We start from the raw sequence: 19975 nt of genomic DNA, 5'->3' as shown, positions 1-19975 counted from the left end.
AATGGATAAAGAAGATGTGGTATATGTACACAATGGAATTTTACTCAGCCATAAAAAAGAATGAGACATTGCCATTTGTGACAATAGGAAGTGTAATTTGAAATTTGTAGATATGAATTCTACTTCTAGTCACAGTGATTAAGATTCTCACCTTGTTTAGTTAAAGGATTTACTCTACAAACTATGGGTTTTTTTTTTTTTTACACAAATTTCGCAATTATCAGCATAAAATATCAGTACCTAAATGCAGCATATATCTTACTTGACTCCTTTAGCAAAGAAAGAATTTAAAAGGTAATTGAAGTTTTGACTATGAGTAATGAGAATTAGCTACAAAAATGGTTGAATTCGGAGCGCCTGGGTGGCTCAGTTGTTAAGCATCTGCCTTTGGCTCAGGTCATGATCCTGGGGTCCTGGGATCAAGCCCCACATCGGGCTCCCTGCTGAGCGGGGAGCCTGCTTCTCCCTCTCCCACTCCCCCTGCTTTGGTTCCCTTTCTCGCTGTGTCTCTGTCAAATAAATAAATAAAATCTTTAAAAAAAAAAAAAAAAAAGCCTGCTTCTCCCTCTCCCACTCCCCCTGCTTGTGTTCCCTCTCTCGCTGTGTCTCTCTCTGTCAAATAAATAAATAAAATCTTTAAAAAAAAAAAAGTGGTTTATTATTAAGATTGATCAGGGATAATATAAATTGTATTTGAAGTAATTGACTTAATCCTATTCTGGATAGGATTTTGTTTTTTATACAGTTGACCCTTGAACAATGCAGGGGTTAGGAGAACTGAACCCCTGGACACTTGAAAATACTTGTATAATTTTGACTCCCCCAAAACTTAACTACTAATAGCCTACTATTGACTGGAAGCCTTACCGGTAACATAAATAGTCAATTAACACATATTTTTTATATGTATTATAAACTATCCATATGGTAAAGTAAGCTAAAGAGGAGAAAAGGTTATTAAGAAAATCATAAGGAAGATGGGGTGCCTGCATGGCTCAGTAGGTTGGCTATCCGAATCTTGATTTCTGCTCAGGTCATGATCTCATGGTTCTGGAATTGAGCCCCTTGTTGGGCTCCGTGCTCAGTGGGGAGTCTGAGAATTTTCTCTCCCTCTCCTTCTGCGTCTCCCCCCACTTGCACACTTTCTCCGTTTCTATCTCTAAAATAAATAAATAAATCCTTTTTAAAAAAACCATAAGGAAGAGAAAATACATTTGCAGTACTATACTGTAAAAAAATCTGCGTATAGGTGGACCTGTACAGTTCACACTTGTGTTTTTCAAGGGCTAAATGTATATTTTAAATGTATTTTTATTGTAGCTACTATATATTGAGTACTTAGGAGCCAGGCAGTATGCTAAGCGTTTTATATGTTACTTTCATTCTTTTGTCAATCTTAAAGGATAAGTGGTAGTATCTACCTGATTTTCAAAATAGGAAACTGAGGCTTAATGTAATAAAGAACTTGCTTAAGCCTATTTGTTAATAAGTGACAGAGCAGGAGGTTAAAGCATAGGTCAGTCTTGTTTTGTAGCTTATGCTCTAAATAGCTTATAGTGTTTGGCGTTGCTGATTCTCTGACTTGTAAAGACATCTTTATGTCCCCCAAAGTTGATCCTTTTCCTATATATTTATTATGTATTAGACTTCTATTGTGAGGAACATGAATGGGCTCTATTTAATTTTGACAGTCAAATTCCACATTAAGGGATTATAATTATTCAAGTATATACAAACTGGAACTTTTTACCTACTTTCAAGTGAGGAATAGCATTAAGTTTTGTATTGCAATGTTAAGGATTTTGTAGAGAAAGCAAAAGCTACATGTATTTACTAAAAACTAAAATTTGTGTTCTCTTATTCTGAAGCCTTTTATTTGCATAACTGAGAGCTTGTTAGATTCATAATCTCAGCCTGCACTTCACATGTTCTGAATCAGTCTGAATTTTAACAGGATTCCCAGGTGATTCTTCAGTGTATTAAAGTTTGAAAAGTCCTATGAAAAGAGTTTAAGTCAGTATTTTAAAAATAAGTGAAAAAGAATTTTACCAGAGAGGTGGAAGATTTTTTCTCACCTGAGTGTATTTTTTGTACATTGTAGGTGGGTCACCACCGCAACCAGTTGTACCAGCTCATAAAGATAAAAGTGGAGCTCCACCAGTTAGAAGTATCTATGATGATATTTCTAGCCCAGGACTTGGATCAACACCTTTAACTTCAAGAAGACAGGTGACATACATACCCGTTTATGATCCATAATGATTTCATGTTTTTGTGTGGATGCACAGTGAGGGTCAGTAATTTAAAGTGTTTTTCTGAGGTCTGCTTTAGTGTAACTGTGTTGCACAGAATAAGCACTAAGGACATTTATCATAGAATCTACTTAAATTGTGTTTATCATGAAGTGTACTTAAAAATGTAATAGAACACCAGATTATTTTCTCATATCAGTAATTCTGTGGTTTTACAGGTTCTGATCTTATTATTTCAGTTGGTCCTTCCTCAGGGTGAATTTGCAAAGTAGCTATTATGGGCTTCATTTTATCATTGAGGAAACTAGGACACAGAAAGCTTAAGTAATTTGTCAACTAGTCCAGTGGAGCCAGGCTTTAAGCCCAGGCAGTCTTCAGTCTAGAGCCAGTGTTTGTAACAGCCATGCTGTGCTTACACTACTGTGGTTAACTCTTGTTTGTAGAGGAAAGGTAGTATGGACTTTTAAGTATGAAGTTTAGTAGCCTGTATAGTCACAAGTGTTCTGTCACTACTGTGCTTAGCAGGACTTAAAACAGTGTGTCAGTTAAACTGATAAGTTATTTGAATAAAGACGTTTCTGCTGTTTGGTTTGGAGAAATGTTTTGTCTTTCCCTAAACCAAATTTAGCATAGTTATTGGAAAGTTTAAGAATGGTAGGAAGCATCTTTCAGTAAATTTTGACTATTTATAGGCTTGATATGCCTAGCATACTGGGCCTGCTTGTTAAGCAAAGCAAAATTAACTCATTGTGTTAAACACCTACCTTCTCTCCAACACTTTTATAACTGCTCTACTGTCCCAACACAGTAGCCACTGGCCAAGTGTGGCTGTTGACACTTGAAATGTGGCCAGTCCTGTACTTAATTGAGATATACTTAAGTGTAAAATACACACCAGATTTTGAAGACTTAGAATGTACTATCTCACTTACTTTTTTATGTTAATTACATATTGAAAGTGATAATAATTTGGATGTACTAGATTAAATAAACTGTACTTGTTTTTACTTTCTTAATGTGTCTACTATAAAATTTAAAATTACTTATACTGCTTGTGTTATATTTGGACAGTGGTATTCTAACTAAATCAGAATATTCTGGCTTGGGATATTTTTCTAAAGGTTGACAAATAAATCGGATGTTTAGTTTGGTATGAGAACCACTGGCTTATAAATTCATGCTAGTTTTCATTACTTCTCTGATGATCAATGAAAGCAAAGGTTGTTTACAGTTATTGCTATGTTCAACATGTTTAAAAGCCTTGTGTCATAATTTGTAGAGAATGTTTTTGACTTAAAGGTTGGTAAGAATATTATTATTAAAGCCCAAATTAGTTTTGCCCCCTGAGGCTTTGCTCAGCCTCTTTCTAATCATGAAAGAAACTGGCATTAAGGATTGAACAATAAAGTATTTTGTATCTCTCTTAACATTATTTCAACATTTGGTTCTGGTTGCTAGATAATAGCCAGATTTTAGATTTCCTTAATCAGAGTTTGTTACAAAAGAATCTATATTTGTATATTTACTTCTGGAGAAAGAGTCTATTCTAACTCTTGATTAGATATTGTTGTCTTTGTTTATAGAAGGACTTTTAACTGTTTAATTTTTTCACATTTAAAGGAATTAGTATTGATAATTTTCCTGCTTCGTAACTTCCTACTAGTAGAGATAGAGATGTGCTGTCTTTATTATATAGACTGATTTGAATCTGTATTATTTCATGGTTTGTAAATATCTGTTTAAAAATGGGATTCTGCCATCTTTGTATTTTTCTGTGTGAGCTTGGTGATATGAAGAATCACCATGCTCTCTGTTATTTCAAATACTATACCTTAGGAACTAAAAACAAATAGCAGAGTTACTTTCTACTAAAAATAGTGCCTTTATCTGATGTAGCTTATTTTAAACAAATAATATGCTAAAGGCTCTAGCATATTTTAGATTAATACTGCTCAACTTAAAAAGGAAAAAAGTTGGAGTACTCTTAGATTGTGAACTAATTAGAGGCATCTGTAGTACTTGGTAGACATGCAGTTGTCTGTTAAATAAGACCTTTCAACGCTTACTGTGTTATGGTTATGTTTAGAACTTTGTGCTTTTACTTTAACACTTTATTCTATTTTCATGTAGCCAAACATTTCAGTAATGCAGAGTCCTCTTGTTGGAGTTATGACAACTACTCCTACTCCTGGAACAGGTAAATAACGCTGTTTAACATCAAAGACTCTTCTCTCCTCTTTGAGATAATATAAGACTTTGTTGATCATTGCCAAAATTTTTTCTTTTATATTTCAAACTCGGAGACTTTCTCAAATGTTAGTAACTTCATTCAGAGAGGAAATACTTTGTATATTGGGTTTTTTTTTTTTTCTGAATTTATAGGTAGGATGTGATATTCTCAAAATATTAAGAGTTTAAAAAAAACACTTTTTTTTTAAAAGATTTATTTATTTATTTGAGAGAGAATGAGAGCACGAGTGGGGGAAGGTCAGAGGGAGAAGCAGACTCCCTGTTGAGCAGGGAGCCCGATGCGGGACTCAATCCTGGGACTCCAGGATCATGACCTGAGCTGAAGACAGTCGCTTAACCAACTGAGCCACCCAGGCGCCCACACACTTTTTTTTTTTTTTTTTAAGATTTTTATTTATTTAGAGAGCATGCACGCAAGAGTGGGGGAGGGACGGAGGGAGAGGGGGAGAGAGAATCTCAAGCAGACTCCATGCATGGAGCCTGTTGTGGAGCTCAATCCCATGACCCTGAGATCATGACCTGAGCCGAAATCAAGAGTTGGCCACCCAGGTGCCCCCCCCCCCCAAAATACATACTGAATAGTGTCTTCTGAATTACTAAAAACTGTAATTTAAAAAAGAGGTGTTGCAATTGGGAAGAAAAGGAATACAGAGACTGAGGAATAAAGGTGTTTTGAAAGCTGTTAATGCATACCTATAAATCTAAATGTCATTAACTGCAAACAACCACTGATTATATGTAGTTTTTCTTGAAGATTAATGGTATTTTTATCACCATCAGCATCATCATTAGCATAATCTTCTTACATATTCATATAATCTGTCAAATGTTCACTCAGCAAATATATGAATACATATATTCATGGGAACTGGGAAACTGAACAAAATATATAAACCTTCCCTCTGTGGAGCTTGCATTTATTTACAGAATTTACATTTATAGATAAAATAATTGTAGAGTTTGTTAGAAGGTAATGCATTTTATGGAGGAAAATTAAGCAGCAAAGGGGGCAAGGGGGGTGTCAGGGCTTATAGATTTAAATAAGGTAGTATATTAATTTTCTACTGCTGCCATAACAAATTACTACAAACTTAAAGGTGGCTTAAACAATAGTTGTAGAGGTGAGAAGTCTGAAATGGGTCTCAGTGGGCTGAAATCAAGGCATAGGTAGGGCTGTGTTTAGTTTATAGAGGCTCTGGGGGACAATCTGTTTTTTTGCCTTTTCCATCTTCTAGAGGCTACCCATATTTTTTTTGCTTGTGATCCCCTTCCACTTCTTCAAAGCAAAACTTTGCATTTTTCTAGTCATTCTTCTGTAATCACATCTCTGCTTCCCCCCCCCTTCCTTTAAATACCTTTGTGAGTACATTGGACCCTTCTGGATAATCCAGGATAATCTAATTTTAAGGTCAGCTGATTAGCAGCCTTAATTCCATCTGCAACCTTAATTCTTCTTTGCCATGTAACATGGCTTATTCCCAGATTCCAGAGATAAGAACATGGACCTCTCTGGGGGCCATTACTCTGTTTCCTACAGAAAGGTAGAGGAAAAGTAACATTTGCTCAGAAACCTGAACTAAGGAAGGGAGGTACGGACAATGATCCAGAAAGAGGAAATAGCAAGTACAGAGGCACTGAGGTGGGAGTGTATCTGGGGTGTTCAAGGAGGCTAGTGTGAAATGGAGCAAGTGAGGGATTGAATAGTAGGAAATGAGGTCAGAAAGATAATGGGGGACCCGTAGTACAGGGCCTTGTATGTCATGGTATCAACTGATCTTTACCCAGAGAAGGTGGAAAACAAATAGGATGAGACTGCTGCTGTGGTGATTATAGACTTTGGGGTGAGAGGAGGGTAGAAGCAAGAAGACCAGGTAAGAGGCTACTACTGCATTAATCCAAATGAGGGACAAAGCAAGGTGGGAAAAGAGAAAAAAGGAACAACAGAGATGGAACAGAAGAAACAATAGCAAGACAGTAGATTTAAAATGAACCAAATCTACAATTGTTATAAAGCCAAATGTACTGAACACTCCAGCAAAAGGCAGAGATCCTCAGAATGGATAACAAAAGTTATCCATTGGATATTTCCAATGACAGGTTAGATCTTTTTATCTTCTAGTTCCAGGTTTTTTGTAGCAGTCTGAATCTTCATTGGTGGCAGTGTCCTTATAGTCATTTGTAGGTAGATTTTCTACTACCAGTTTGATCAAAGCAATTTATTCTTTTTCTGTTACGTACCTCAGATTTCCGGGATCCACCCACCACCAGGTTCCAAAGCCACTTCCATGTTTTTAGGCATTTGTTATAGCAGCACCCCCCTTGTATCAGAATCTGTGTTTTAATTTGCTGCTTTAACAAATTAGCACAAATTTAGTAGCTTAAAACAATACAAACTTAATATTTTTTTTTTTAGGATTTTATTTTTAAGTAATCTCTACACTCAACGTGGGGCTCAAACTTAAAACTGTGACATCAGGAGTCTCATGCTCTACCAATTGAGTCAGCCAGGCACTCCCCTCCCCCCTCTTTTTAAGATTTTAAAACAATACAAATTTATTATCTTACAGTTCCTGTATATAAGATGTCTGGGCACAGATTGTTTCTTTGCTTTAGAGCTTAGGTGTTTGGAGGGCTGTGTTCTCTTTTTGAGGTTCTGGGGATGAATCCACTTCCAAGCTCATTCAGGTTGTTGGCTGAATTTACTTCCATGTGAAAGTAAGACTGAGGTCCCTGTTTTTTTGCTAGCTGTTGCCTGGAGGTGTTTCTCAGCTTCTAGAGGCTGCCCTTAATCTTCGGCCTGTGGCTCCCTTTCCATCTTCAAAGACAGCTGTGGCAGATCAAGATCTTTTTTATACTTTCAGTCTCTCTGACCTCCCTCTTCTGTTGTTTCTCTAACTTTTCTGTCATCTGCTGCTCTTAAGGGCTCATTTGATTACACTGGGCCCACTGGAATAATCCAGGGTAATTCCTTATTTTGAGATCTAACTATTTAATAACCTTCATTCTATCTGTGAAGTCTCTTCTTAGTAGTACCTGGATTAGTGTTTGAATTACCAGTCAAACTAGGGGACAGAAACTTTGAGGGGATATCTTTAGATTTCTGTCTGCCACCTATATCATAGTCAAAATCTAGGTTTGTTACTTCAGTTTCAGTTACATATGTGAGGTGGAATGTTCTGGGGGAATTAGTCCAGGTTTTAACAATCTTAATCTGATCATACAAATAGGTAGATGACAGTGTTGTTATTGGACTAGTTGCTACAGTAGTGACTATTCAGTTATTTAATTGAATCAATAAATGATCCCAGGGACATTGAAAATGCAAAAACATGTAATGTTAAGTAATGTATTTTATGCTCTAAAGGATCTCTTAGTTGTTTGAAGAGCATACGTTATAATATTATTGTTGTCAAGTGGAAGAGTCCATGATTAAAGTTAATTCATTTTATCTTATTTTTTCTAATAGTGTAACTTCTATGAGGTTCTTGTGTTTTTAGAAATTATATGTGAAAATACAAGAACCGTGGTAGAAAAATAAATGTATCATAAGTTGGCCATTGGAAGTCTTAATGGGGCATAAGTGAAAAAGAATATTTTTAAAAAGATGATAGGCATGAGGATTTATCATACATGGTCAGTAATAAGCAAGAATTGGGAAAAGGAGTTGAGAAAATTGAAAGGAAAACGGACTTTTTAGAGCTATTTTTTTTTAAGCTCCTATAACTAAATGAAGATTTCTTGTATAATTTGTAAATTTTAACTTTCTGAGATTGGCAGCTCTTATAAAGGGATGTCATGGGATTTAATGATAAGACTTATTTTATGCTTAGGTCTTTGTCCAGTAAGGAGTTTGTTTTAATTTTGTAGCTGATGTTAAAATCTTTTTAAAAATCTTATTTCTGGTGCAGGGAAACCTTGGTCATATTATAAAGTGGGAACTCTACATTAGAGAATTTCCGAAACTCTTTTCAACCATGGCCTATTATTGCCCTGAGTATGTTTGCTCTATTTCCCCTTCCATACTCCTCAGTTTTCTTCTGTTACTATTTAAATATTCCTCTGCTTTTTATACTCTTTTAAATTTTTATTTTATTTTATTTTATTTTAAGATTTTATTTATTTATTTGAGACAGAGAGAATGAGAGAGAGAGAGCACATGAGAGGGGGGAGGGTCAGAGGGAGAAGCAGGCTCCCTGCCGAGCAGGGAGCCCGATGCGGGACTCGATCCAGGGACTCCAGGATCATGACCTGAGCCGAAAGCAGTCACTTAACCAACTGAGCCACCCAGGCGCCCCTAAATTTTTCTTAAAAAAAAATTTGTTTTTTGAGAAGCTCTTTCCTGTATCTATCAGTTGTCTTCTCAGATGGTATACCAATTTTATCTACTGAATTAGAGTCCTTATTTTAGCATATTGTTAACAGATTAAGTGTGATATTCAGACTATAGCACCTTCTGACTGCTTTTGTTGATGCTAGGAGCTCAGAGTTCTGATAATGTTCTCAGAAGGGAAGGAAAAGGACTATTTATCTGTGAGGGACCTTTTCCTGACACTTCTTTTTCTGATCTGGGTTAGTGGTTCCTTGTATGTGTTCCTGTACAGTTCCTTCTGCTCAGCTCCTATCTTTCGCCATTACTGGATTATGAACTCCTTCAGTACAGAGATTCCTTCTGTTTTTTCATTATTTACCCATCACAGAGCTGGTTATAAAGGGACCTCAGTAAATATTTGTTGACTGAATGGATTGGTGGATGTGAATTGTAGTGAGTTGAATGGTGGCTGTGAAATGATATGTCCATGTCCTGATCCCTAGAACCTCTGTGGTTAAAACAAATGGTTTAAGATCTTGAGAGGAGGAGCTCCCAAGGAAAGCTAGGGAGTTAAGGAGAGAGAAGAGTGGGGAGAAGATAATCCTGGTAATTACCTAGGTAGTCCCTAAATCCAATTACTGGTGTCCTGAACAGGAGAGAGATTTGACACAGACCTGAGAGACATACAGAGAATAAGGTGATGTGGACTGAGGCAAAGATTAGAGTGTTGTCACTACAAGCCTGTGAACAACAAAACATGCCAGCAGTAGTAACCAGAAGCTAGGAGAGGCAAGCAATGGGTTTTCTCTTCCTGCCTTTGGCATACATTTGACCCTGCTGAAAAAAAAATTTTTTTTTTTTTTAATTTTATTATGTTAGTCACCATAAAATACATCATTGGTTTTTGATGTGGTGATCCATGATCCATTGTTTTCATATAACACCCAGTGCTCCATACAGTACGTGCCCTCCTTAATACCCATCACCGGGCTAACCAATCCCCCCTCGCCCCTCCCCTCTAAAACCCTGTTTGTCTCCCCCAGAGTCCATAGTCTCTCATGGTTCATCTCTCCCTCCAAATCCCCCCCCTTCATTTTTCCCTTCCTTCTCCTAATGTCCTCCATGCTATTCCTTATATTCCACAAATAAGTGAAACCATATGATAATTGACTTTCTCTGCCTGACTTATTTCACTTAGCATAGTCTCCTCCAGTCCCATCCATGTCGATGTAAAAGTTGGGTATTCATCCTTTCTGATGGCTGAGTAATATTCCATTGTATATATGGACCACATCTTCTTTATCCATTCATCTGTTGAAGGGCATCTCGGCTCTTTCCACAGTTTGGCTACTGCGGACATTGCTGCTATAAACATTGGGGTGCATATGGCCCTTCTTTTCACTACATCTGTGTCTTTGGGGTAAATACCCAGTAGTGCAATTGCTGGGTCAAAGGGTAGCTCTATTTTTAAACTTTTGAGGAACCTCCACACTGTTTTCCAAAGTGGCTGTACCAGCTTGCATTCCCACCAACAGTGTAAGAGGGTTCCCCTTTCTCCACAACCTCTCCAACATTTCTTGTTTCTTTCCCTGTCCATTTTTGCCATTCTAACTGGTGTAAGGTGGTATCTAAGTGTGGTTTTGATTTGGATTTTCCTGATGGCTAATGATGATGAACATTTTTTCATGTGTCTGTTAGCCATTTGTATGTCTTCTTCAGAGAAGTGTCTTTTCATATCTTCTGCCCACTTTTTGACTTGATTATTTGTTTTTTGGGTGTTGAGTTTGAGTTCTTTATAGATCTTGGATACCAGCCCTTTATCTGTAGTGTCATTTGCAAATATCTGCTCCCATTCTGTGGGTTGCCTCTTTGTTTTGTTGACTGTTTCCTTTGCTGTGCAGAAGCTTTTTATCTTGATGAAGTCCCAAAAGTTCATTTTTGCTTTTGTTTCACTAGCTTTTGGAGATGTATCTTGAAAGAAGTTGCTGTGGCCGATGTCAGAGAGGTTACTGCCTATGTTCCCCTCTAGGATTTTGATGGATTCCTGTCTCACATTGAGGTCTTTCATCCACTTTGAGTTTTATCTTTGTGAATGGTGTTAGAGAATGGTCGAGTTTCATTCTTCTGCATGTGGCTGTCCAATTTTCCCAGCACCATTTATTGAAGAGACTGTCTTTTTTCCATTGCATGTTTTTTCCTGCTTTGTCAAAGATTATTTGACTGTAGAGTTGAGGGTCCATACCTGGGTTCTCTATTCTGTTCCATTGGTCTATATGTCTGTTTTCGTACCAGTACCATGCTGTCTTGGTGATCACAGCTTTGTAATATAGTTTGAAATGGGGCAATGTGATGCCCCCAGCTTTGTTTTTCTTTTTCAACATTTCCTTGGCGATTCGGAGTCTTTTCTGATTCCATACAAATTTTAGGATTGTTTGTTCCAGCACTTTGAAAAATGTCATTGGAATTTTGATCGGGCTGGCATTGAAGGTATAGATTGCTCTGGGTAGCATAGACATTTTAACAATGTTTATTCTTCCGATCCATGAGCATGGAATATTTATTTATTTATTTATTTATTTATTTATTTATTTATTTATTTATTTATTTATTATTCTTATGTTAATCCCCATACATTACATCATTAGTTTTAGATGAAGTGTTCCATGATTCATTGTTTGTGCATAACACCCAGTGCTCCATGCAGAATGTGCCCTCCTCAATACCCACCACCAGGCTAACCCATCCTCCCATCCCCCTCCCCTCCAGAACCCTGTTTGTTTTTCAGAGTCCATCGTCTCTCATGGTTCATCTACCCCTCTGATTTCCCCCACTTCATTCTTCCCCTCCCGCTACCTTCTTCTTCTTTTTTTTTTCTTAACATATATTGCATTATTTGTTTCAGAGGTACAGATCTGAGATTCAACAGTCTTGCACAATTCACAGTGCTTACCAGAGCACATACCCTCCCCAGTGTCTATCACCCAGTCACCCCATCCCTCCCCCCACCCCCCCACTCCAGCAACCCTCAGTTTGTTTGAGCATGGAATATTTTTCCATCTTTTTGTGTCTTCAATTTCTTTCATGAGTGTTTTGTAGATCCTAGAGTATAGATCCTTTACCTCTTTGGTTAGGTTTATTCCGAGGTATCTTGTGGTTTTTGGTGCTATTGTAAATGGAATCGTTTCTCTAATTTCTCTTACTACAGTTGCATTGTTAGTGTATAAGAAAGCATTGATTTTGTATCCTGCCACATTACTGAATCGCTGTATGAGTTCTAGTAGTTTGGGGGTGGAGTCTTTTGGGTTTTCCACATAAAGTATCATGTCATCTGCGAAAAGAGAGAGTTTGACTTCTTCTTCGTCAATTTGAATACCTTTTATTTCTTTTTGTTGTCTGATTGCTGTTGCTAGGACTTCTAGTATTATGTTGAACAATAGTGGCGAGAGTGGGCATCCTTGACGTGTTCCTGATCTTAAGGGAAAGGCTCTCAGCTTTTCCCCATTGAGGAGGATATTCGCGGTGGGTTTTTCATAGATGGATTTTATGAACTTGAGGAATGTTCCCTCTATCCCTATACTCTGGAGAGTTTTAATCAGGAAAGGATGTTGTATTTTGTCAAATGCTTTTTCTGCATCAATTGAGAGGACCATATGGTTCTTCTCCCTTCTCTTACTAATGTGTTCTATCACATTGATTATTTGCGAATGTTGAACCACCCTTGCATCCTGGGGATAAATCCCACTTGGTCGTGGTGGATGATCCTTTTAATGTATTGTTGGATCCTATTAGCTAGGATTTTGTTGAGGATTTTGGAATCCATATTCATCAGGGATACCGGTCTGAAATTCTCCTTTTTGATGGGGTCTTTGCCTGGTTTTGGGGATTAAGGTAATGCTGGCCTCATAGAATGAGTCTGGAAGCTTTCCTTCTGTTTCTATTTTTGAAACAGCTTCAGTAGAATAGGTATTATTTCTTCTTTGAATGTTTGGTAGAGTTCCCCAGGGAATCCATCAGGTCCTGGACTCTTGTTTTTTGGGAGGTTTTTGATCACTGCTTCAATCTTGTTACTGGTTATTGGCCTATTCAGGTTGTTAATTTCTTCCTGTTTCAGTCTTGGCAGCTTATAGGTTTCCAGGAAGGCTTCCATTTCATCCAGATTGCTCAGTTTTTTGGCATATAGTTGTTGATAATAATTTATAATAATTGTTTCTATTTCCTTGGTGTTAATCATGATCTCTCCCCTTTCATTCATAATTTTATTAATTTGGGTCCTTTCTCTTTTCTTTTGGATAAGTCTGGCCAATGGTTTGTCGATCTTATTAATTCTTTCAAAGAACCAACTTCTAGTTTCGTTGATCTGATCCACTGTGTTTCTGGTTTCTAATTCATTGATTTCTGCTTTAATTTTAATTATTTCTCTTCTAATGCATGGCTTAGGCATCGTTTGTTGCTTTTTCTCTAGTTCTTTAAGGTGTAGAGTTGGTGAATTCGGGATTTTTCTATTTTTTTGAGTGAGGCTTGGATGGCTATGTATTTTCCCCTTAGGACCGCCTTTGCAGTATCCCATAGGTTTTGGACCAATGTGTTTTCGTTCTCATTGATTTCCATGAATTGTTTAAGTTCTTCTTTGATTTCCTGGTTGACCCAAACATTTTTAAGCACAGTGGTCTTTAGCTTCCAAGTGTTTGAATTTCTGCCAAATTTTTTCTTGTGATTGAGTTCCAGTTTTAGAGCATTGTGGTCTGAGAATATGCAGGGAATAATCTCAGTCTTTTGGTATCGGTTGAGACCTGATTTGTGACCCAGTATGTGGTCTATTCTGGAGAAAGTTCCATGTGCGCTCGAGAAGAATGAGTATTCTGTTGTTTTAGGGTGGAATGTTCTGTAAATATCTGTGAGGTCCATCTGGTCCAATGTATCATTCAAAGCTCTTGTTTCCTTGTTGATTTTCTGTTTAGATGATCTGTCCATTGCTGAGAGTGGAGTATTGAGGTCTCCTACAATTAACGTATTGTTATCAATATGACTCTTTATTTTGGTTAACAGTTGGCTTATGTAGATGGCTGCTCCCATGTTGGGGGCATAGATATTTACAATTGTTAGATCTTCTTATTGGATGGACCCTTTAAGATTGATAGATATTGTGTCCTTCTGTGTCTCTAACTACAGTCTTTAGTTTAAAATCTAATTTGTCTGATATAAGAATTGCTACCCCAGCTTTCTTTTGAGGTCCGCTGGCATGGAAGATGGATCTCCATCCCTTTACTTTCAGTCTGGATGTATCTTGAGGTTCAAAATGAGTCTCTTGTAGACAGCATATGGATGGGTCCTGTCTTTTTATCCAATCTGCAACCCTGTGCCGTTTTATGGGAGCATTTAGGCCATTCACATTGAGAGTGATTATTGAAAGATATGAATTAATTGTCATCATGTTGCCTGTGAAGACAGTTTTTTATAGATTGTCCCTGTAAATTTCTGTTGTATATCACTCTTGGGGTCTTTCTCCTTTTATAAAACCCCCCTTAATATTTCTTGCAGGGCCAGCTTAGTGGTCACATATTCTTTCAGTTTCTGCCAGTCGTGGAAGCTCTGCATCTCTCCATCCATTCTAAACGAAAGCCTTGCTGGATAAAGTATTCTTGGCTGCATGTTCTTCTCATTTAGTGCCCTGAATATGTCTTGCCAGGCCTTTCTGTCTTGCCAGGTCTCTGTGGATAGGTCTGACGTTATTCTCATTGCTAGCATTTTTAAGTTCTGCCTATTCACCTTTTATTTCTGCCCTTAGAGACTCTATGTTGCCATTAATTGATTTGTTCCTCCCTCTGTACGTAAGGAATCTCTTCCCCCTAACTGCCCCTAAGATGGTTTCCTTGGTTCTAAGATTTGCAAGTTTTACTGTTACATGCTGGGGTGTTGGCCTGTTTTCCTTGATCTTAGGAGGGGTCCTCTCTGCCTCTGGGACTCGAATGTTTGTTTCATTCCCCAGATTAGGGAAGTTCTCAGCTACGATTTGCTCAAATACATCTTCTAGTCCTCTCTCTCTCTCCACTCCCTCTGGAATTCCAATTATTCTGACATTGGAACACTTCATGGTGTCACTTATTTCTCTGATTCTATTTTCATGGATTCTGAGTTGTTTTTCCCTGGCCTCCTCTTTTCCCTTTTGATCTATTATATTGTCTTCCAGGTCGCTTATTTGCTCTTCTGCCTCAGTTACCCTAGCTGTTAGATTATCTAGGTTGGATTGGATCTCATTGATAGCATTTTTAAGTTCTGCCAATTCACCTTTCATTTCTGCCCTTAGAGACTCTATGTTGCCATTAATTGATTGCTCCATTCTAGCCATCGTCTTCACAATTGCCAGCCTGAATTCCATCTCCGACATCTTGGTTATATCTGCAGCATAAGTCATAATCTCTGAGACTTTTCTGTTTTGGGGGCTCCTCCTCCTAGTCATTCTGTTGATGGGTGTTTGAGGAAATGTATAGAGTCCAAATTTTTGACCAGAACCCAAGCAAGATCCACCTGTTTTCTTGGGACCTTAGGGTTGCTGGCCTCTTGTTTTCCCAGCCTGTCTTCTGCGGGAGGGGCCTGCCGCACTGTTACTCAGGCAACCCTGTTTGGGCGGTGTTGCCCTGCCCCCCTGTGGCGGGGGATGGGCTCAGTGGGAATCAGTCTTTGGGGCTTTTGTTCTCTGGCGGCTTTCCCTGGCGGCTTTCTGCGTCTCTTCCGCGAGTCAGAGCAGAAGAGACCGTTTCCAACCCTCTGCCTCAGAGCAGAGAGATCACAGTCTGTTCTTCAGTGAGCTCTCCAGGCCACACCGTCTCTGTTTCTGTCCATGCTGCTATAAACTTCAGCGTCCTGGGTTGTGCGCCCCTCTGCAGCGCTCCCAGTCCTGCCTCCAGGTCAGGGCACGTCTCCGTCCTTTGTGCTTCTAAAACCGCCAGCCATTCCCAATTCACATGCGCACGACTCCGCAGCTCAGGGTTTCCATCCCGGGGGCTGCAGTTCCCCCGCGCGACCCCGCCACTCCGGGTTTCCACCTCGGGGGCTGCCCTAAAGTCCTTTCCCTGCCGCTACTGGTCTGCGAGTCTGCGCCCCGTCGCTCACCGGCAGTGCAGGATCCCCACGGCCAGACACCCTCCTGCTGCCGTTTATCCTCCGCTATCTGCCCGCGGAATCATGGCTCCCCGCTTTGTACCTCAAAACCAACTGCCTGCAATATTCTGTTTGTAGAGATCCAGATCTTCTTACATCGCAGGCTGGTTTCGTGGGTGCTCAGAGTGGTCTGGTAGATATCCAGCTCAATTCCGGGGACCAGTTGAAATAGGGTCCTCTACTCCTCTGCCATCTTTCCCTCCTCTCTTGACCCTGCTGAAAATTTGATCTATCTTGGACTTTTGGCCTCCAGAACTGTGAGAGAATAAATTCCTTTTGTTTTAAGCCACCCAGTGTTTGGTAATTTGTTATAGGAGACACAGGAAACCAATATATATGTATATAATGTTTTGAGGCAGTGACATCCCAATACCAAAAAGAGGATTGGAATATTTGTGTGCAACTTGGCATAGCATAGTGTTTAAAAAATACAATTGGGGCGCCTGGGTGGCTTAGTCGGTTAAGCGTCTGCCTTTGGCTCAGGTCCTGATCCCAGGGTTCTCGGATTGAGCCCCGCATTGGGCTCCCTGCTCAGCGGAGAGCCTGCTTCCCCCTCTGCTGCTCTCCCTGCTGTTTCTCTGTCAAATAAATAAAATAAAAATCTTAAAAAATATATATATATACACACATATATATAATTAGAATAAACCGTAATCTTATTCTAGATTTGCATTCGTTTCGGATACTACTGAAACAAATTACCACAGATTTATGGCTTAAAACAACTCAGATTTATTATATAAAAATTCTGGAGGTCAGAAGTCTAAAATATGTCTCTGTGTGCTAAAATCAAGGCATTGGTAGGTTCTTTTTCCTTTCTGTATTTTCTGGAGGTTCTAGGGGTGAATCTTTCTCTCTCTCTCTCTCTCTCTTTTCCAGCTTCTAGAGTTGTCCGTATTACTTGGCTTGTGGTTCCCTACCATCTTTGAAGCCTGTACTAGCCAGTTGGACCGTTTTTATATCACTCTTTTCCTTCCCCATTTAAGGAACCTTGTGATTATGTGGACCTTCTAGGTTAATCCAGGATAATCTTCTCATTTAAGATCAGCTGATTAGCAGTCTTAATTCCATCTGCATCCCTTATTTCTTTTTACCATGTAATGTAATGTACTCACAGTTTCTGGATATTAGGATGTGGGCATCTTTGGGAGACCATTTTCTGCCTACCATATTGACTTTTTAAAAATTAGTCCTTAAAATTTATTTAATCTCATGCCAGACTAACCATAGTACCATTGGGTGGCATCTAGTTGTGGTACAGATAATATTTTATATTTTAGTCAAAACAGTTAAAAGCAGATAGTTTTAAAAAATCAAACAGTACTTAAATACTTATAATGAAGTGCAGCATTCTTTAGCTTTATTCCTCCGGAACCAACCAGTCCAGATCTTAGAGCTATTCCTTTTGGAATTTACCTCCATTTATCTAAAAGAGATGCTGTATTAGTTTCCTATTGCTGCTGTAACAAATTACCACAAATTTAGTGGCTTAAAATAATTCGATTTATTCTCTTTCAGTTCTAGAAGTCAGAAGTCCAGAATCACTGGGCTAACATCAAAGTGTTGATAGGACCAGTTTCTTCTGGAGGTTCTGGGGAGAATCCATTTTCTTTTTTTTTTTCTTCCTCCCAGCTTCTAGCAGTTACCTGTATTCTATGGTTTGTGGTGCCTTTTATCTTCAAGTGTATCTCTCCAGTCTCTGTTTCCATCATCACATCACCTCTCTATAGTTAAAATCTCCCTCCCTTTCCCTTTTGTAAGGGCACTCGTGGATATATTGGGGGCCCACCTGAATAATCTTGGATAATCTTCCCATTTCAAGATTGTTAATTATATCTGCAGAGTCCCTTTTGCCATATAAGGTAAATATTCACAGGTTCCAAGTATTAGGATGTAGTCATGTTGGAGGTCCATTACTCAGTCAGCCATGTATGATTATGTTGCTAAATGATTTTCAGTTTTCAATATTGGTATATTTATCTTAAGGTAATTGGAGATAATCTATCTTCTCTCCCCTACATTACTGAATATAATTATATCATACTTTATTCCTTTGTCATTGTTTGCAACTATATACACTTTTTTATGCTGAACCAAATAGTATAATTTATCCTTTCTTTAAAATTTTTATTTCTCTTTAATAATTGTTTTTTTCCTGTTTGTCTGATTTTCTCTGTGCCATCTGCTCCCTTTATTTTAAGCAAATGTTGTTGCTAAGATACATATCTGTCTTTTAAAAAATGCTCAAAGATAGTTTCAAATACTTTTTTGTTTTGCTTTAAACTGAGAACTTCTCTCTCTTAACCTCTCTTTTGGCTGTTTCCTGTTTCAGCATGGTATGCAGTTATCATCTTAGGACTTGCCTTAGCAAATTTCTAGATTTGAGCTATTTTCCCTAGATGATATGCTTCTTATTTTATTTCCTCATTTTGGTGAGGAACATATTTGAGTAGCTTTCTAAGAAAGCTTGTGAGGGAAATGAAATTTAAGACCTCATATCTGAAATGCTTTTTTTCCTGTCCTCACACTGTATTGCTAATTTGGCTGGGTATAGTATTTTGGTTCAGAATTTTGGAGGCATCATTCCATTGTCTTCAAGCTTCTAGTGTTTTGTGGAAATCACGTGTGGTGATGATTTCTTAGGCTTTGTATGTGGCCTGGTTTTGAAAAATTTAAGATCTCTCTATGGTTTGTGTTCTCAATTTCACAGCTGTGCCTTGGTGTGGGACTTTTTCATTGTTTTCCTGGGGAATTAATGGATAGATCCTTTAAATCAAGACACTTACCTACAGTTCTGGGAAATTTCCCTGAATTTGTTTCTTAATTGCTCTTATGTTTTTTTGTTTCCTTTTTCTGGAATTCCTTTTGTTTGTGAGCTCTGCAGAGATTTCTAATTTTCTACTTTTTCTCCCTTACATTGTCTTTTATATATGTATTCTACTTTCTAGGACATGTCTTTAACCTCAGTTTCCAACTCTTGTAATAATTTTTTATTTTGCCATTTTAGATTTCCAAGAACATTTTTGTTGTTGTAGTTCTCTAAATGTACTTAAAAACATAATATCCTTTTCTTGTTTTATGGGTAAACTATCTTACCAGTGAGATTAATGTTGTTTTTTTTTTATTCCTGCTCATATTACCTTTTTCCTTCTAGTTCTTATTTTTTTCTCTCTCTCTTTTCTTTTTTTTTCCAGTATTCTTTATTTCTTGGTGGGGGTGTATTTAATTGAATGAGACACTAAAAAGGTACTTGGAATCTGTGCATGTATGTGGATCAACATCGGCTGGAGAGTGGAAATTAGTGGCTGTTTTGTCTCTTACTGGGCTTTACTGTAAGAGGAATGAACAGTCAGCTAGATTTTTGTTGGGAAAATCTCTGATTTCAGCATATGTCGGTCTTTTTTCCTTCGAATTTAATTTCCCAAAGAAGAGTTCTTTACATTCAATCTTTATGTCTAAGCGGGTATTCTGAATATAGGAAAGGGAGAAGTCTCCTTTTCAATATGCAGACTTTCACTTAGTTTCCATACAGTTCTCTACTGTGATTGGACTCACTGGGTCCTGAGCCAGTAAGGTTCCCTTTCCTCAGATACTGAATTCTTGGTCTCTTGGGGGTGGAGTGACTGAAGGGTAGTCCTCTGGCTCCCTAAGATAAGGAAGGCCCTGCCATATCATTCCTTTTTATATACACTTTAAACAAGTTTTCCTTGATTTCAGCCAGCATCCTCTTTTACACCTTCCACAGTTCCTGTATTCTCAACCTGAGACTTTCTAGAATGACTGTCATTGGGTGTCTGACCGGGCTTAGAGATGAATACAAGTGTTCAGTTCGCCATGTTTGATTGGGTGTTGTTATATCCATTGTTCAATATACTCTTGGTACAATGAGTTTCTTATCTGAAAAGTCTGAGGAAACATTCCCCCCCAAGATTGCCCTTACTTTAGATGCCACTTGCAAATTTGGAGGTCCCCAAGGCTGCTCTCCATTCAGACCAATTGACTACAA

At 38.2% G+C, this 19975-nt stretch overlaps 1 protein-coding gene across 2 annotated transcripts in view; it reads left to right on the top strand.

Moving 5' to 3' along the window:
- NUP35 (nucleoporin 35) overlaps window positions 1-19975 on the top strand; it is a 40896-nt gene that overhangs the window by 4717 nt on the left and 16204 nt on the right. For both annotated transcript variants that reach the window (XR_004679652.1, XM_035007581.1), the window contains exons 3-4: window positions 2102-2229; window positions 4383-4449. Coding sequence is in view for 1 of the 2 variants with exons in the window: in XM_035007581.1 (XP_034863472.1) it covers window positions 2102-2229; window positions 4383-4449 (195 nt within the window). In the remaining variant the exon portion in view is untranslated. The remainder of the gene's footprint in view (window positions 1-2101; window positions 2230-4382; window positions 4450-19975) is intronic.

The sequence above is a fragment of the Mirounga leonina genome, unplaced genomic scaffold (assembly GCF_011800145.1).
Source record: "Mirounga leonina isolate KUSES-001 unplaced genomic scaffold, KU_Mleo_1.0 Mir_151, whole genome shotgun sequence".
Classification (NCBI taxonomy): Eukaryota; Metazoa; Chordata; class Mammalia; order Carnivora; family Phocidae; genus Mirounga; species Mirounga leonina.
The sequence above is the reverse complement of the archived record's forward strand: the minus strand, read 5'-3'. Positions and strand labels throughout refer to the sequence as shown.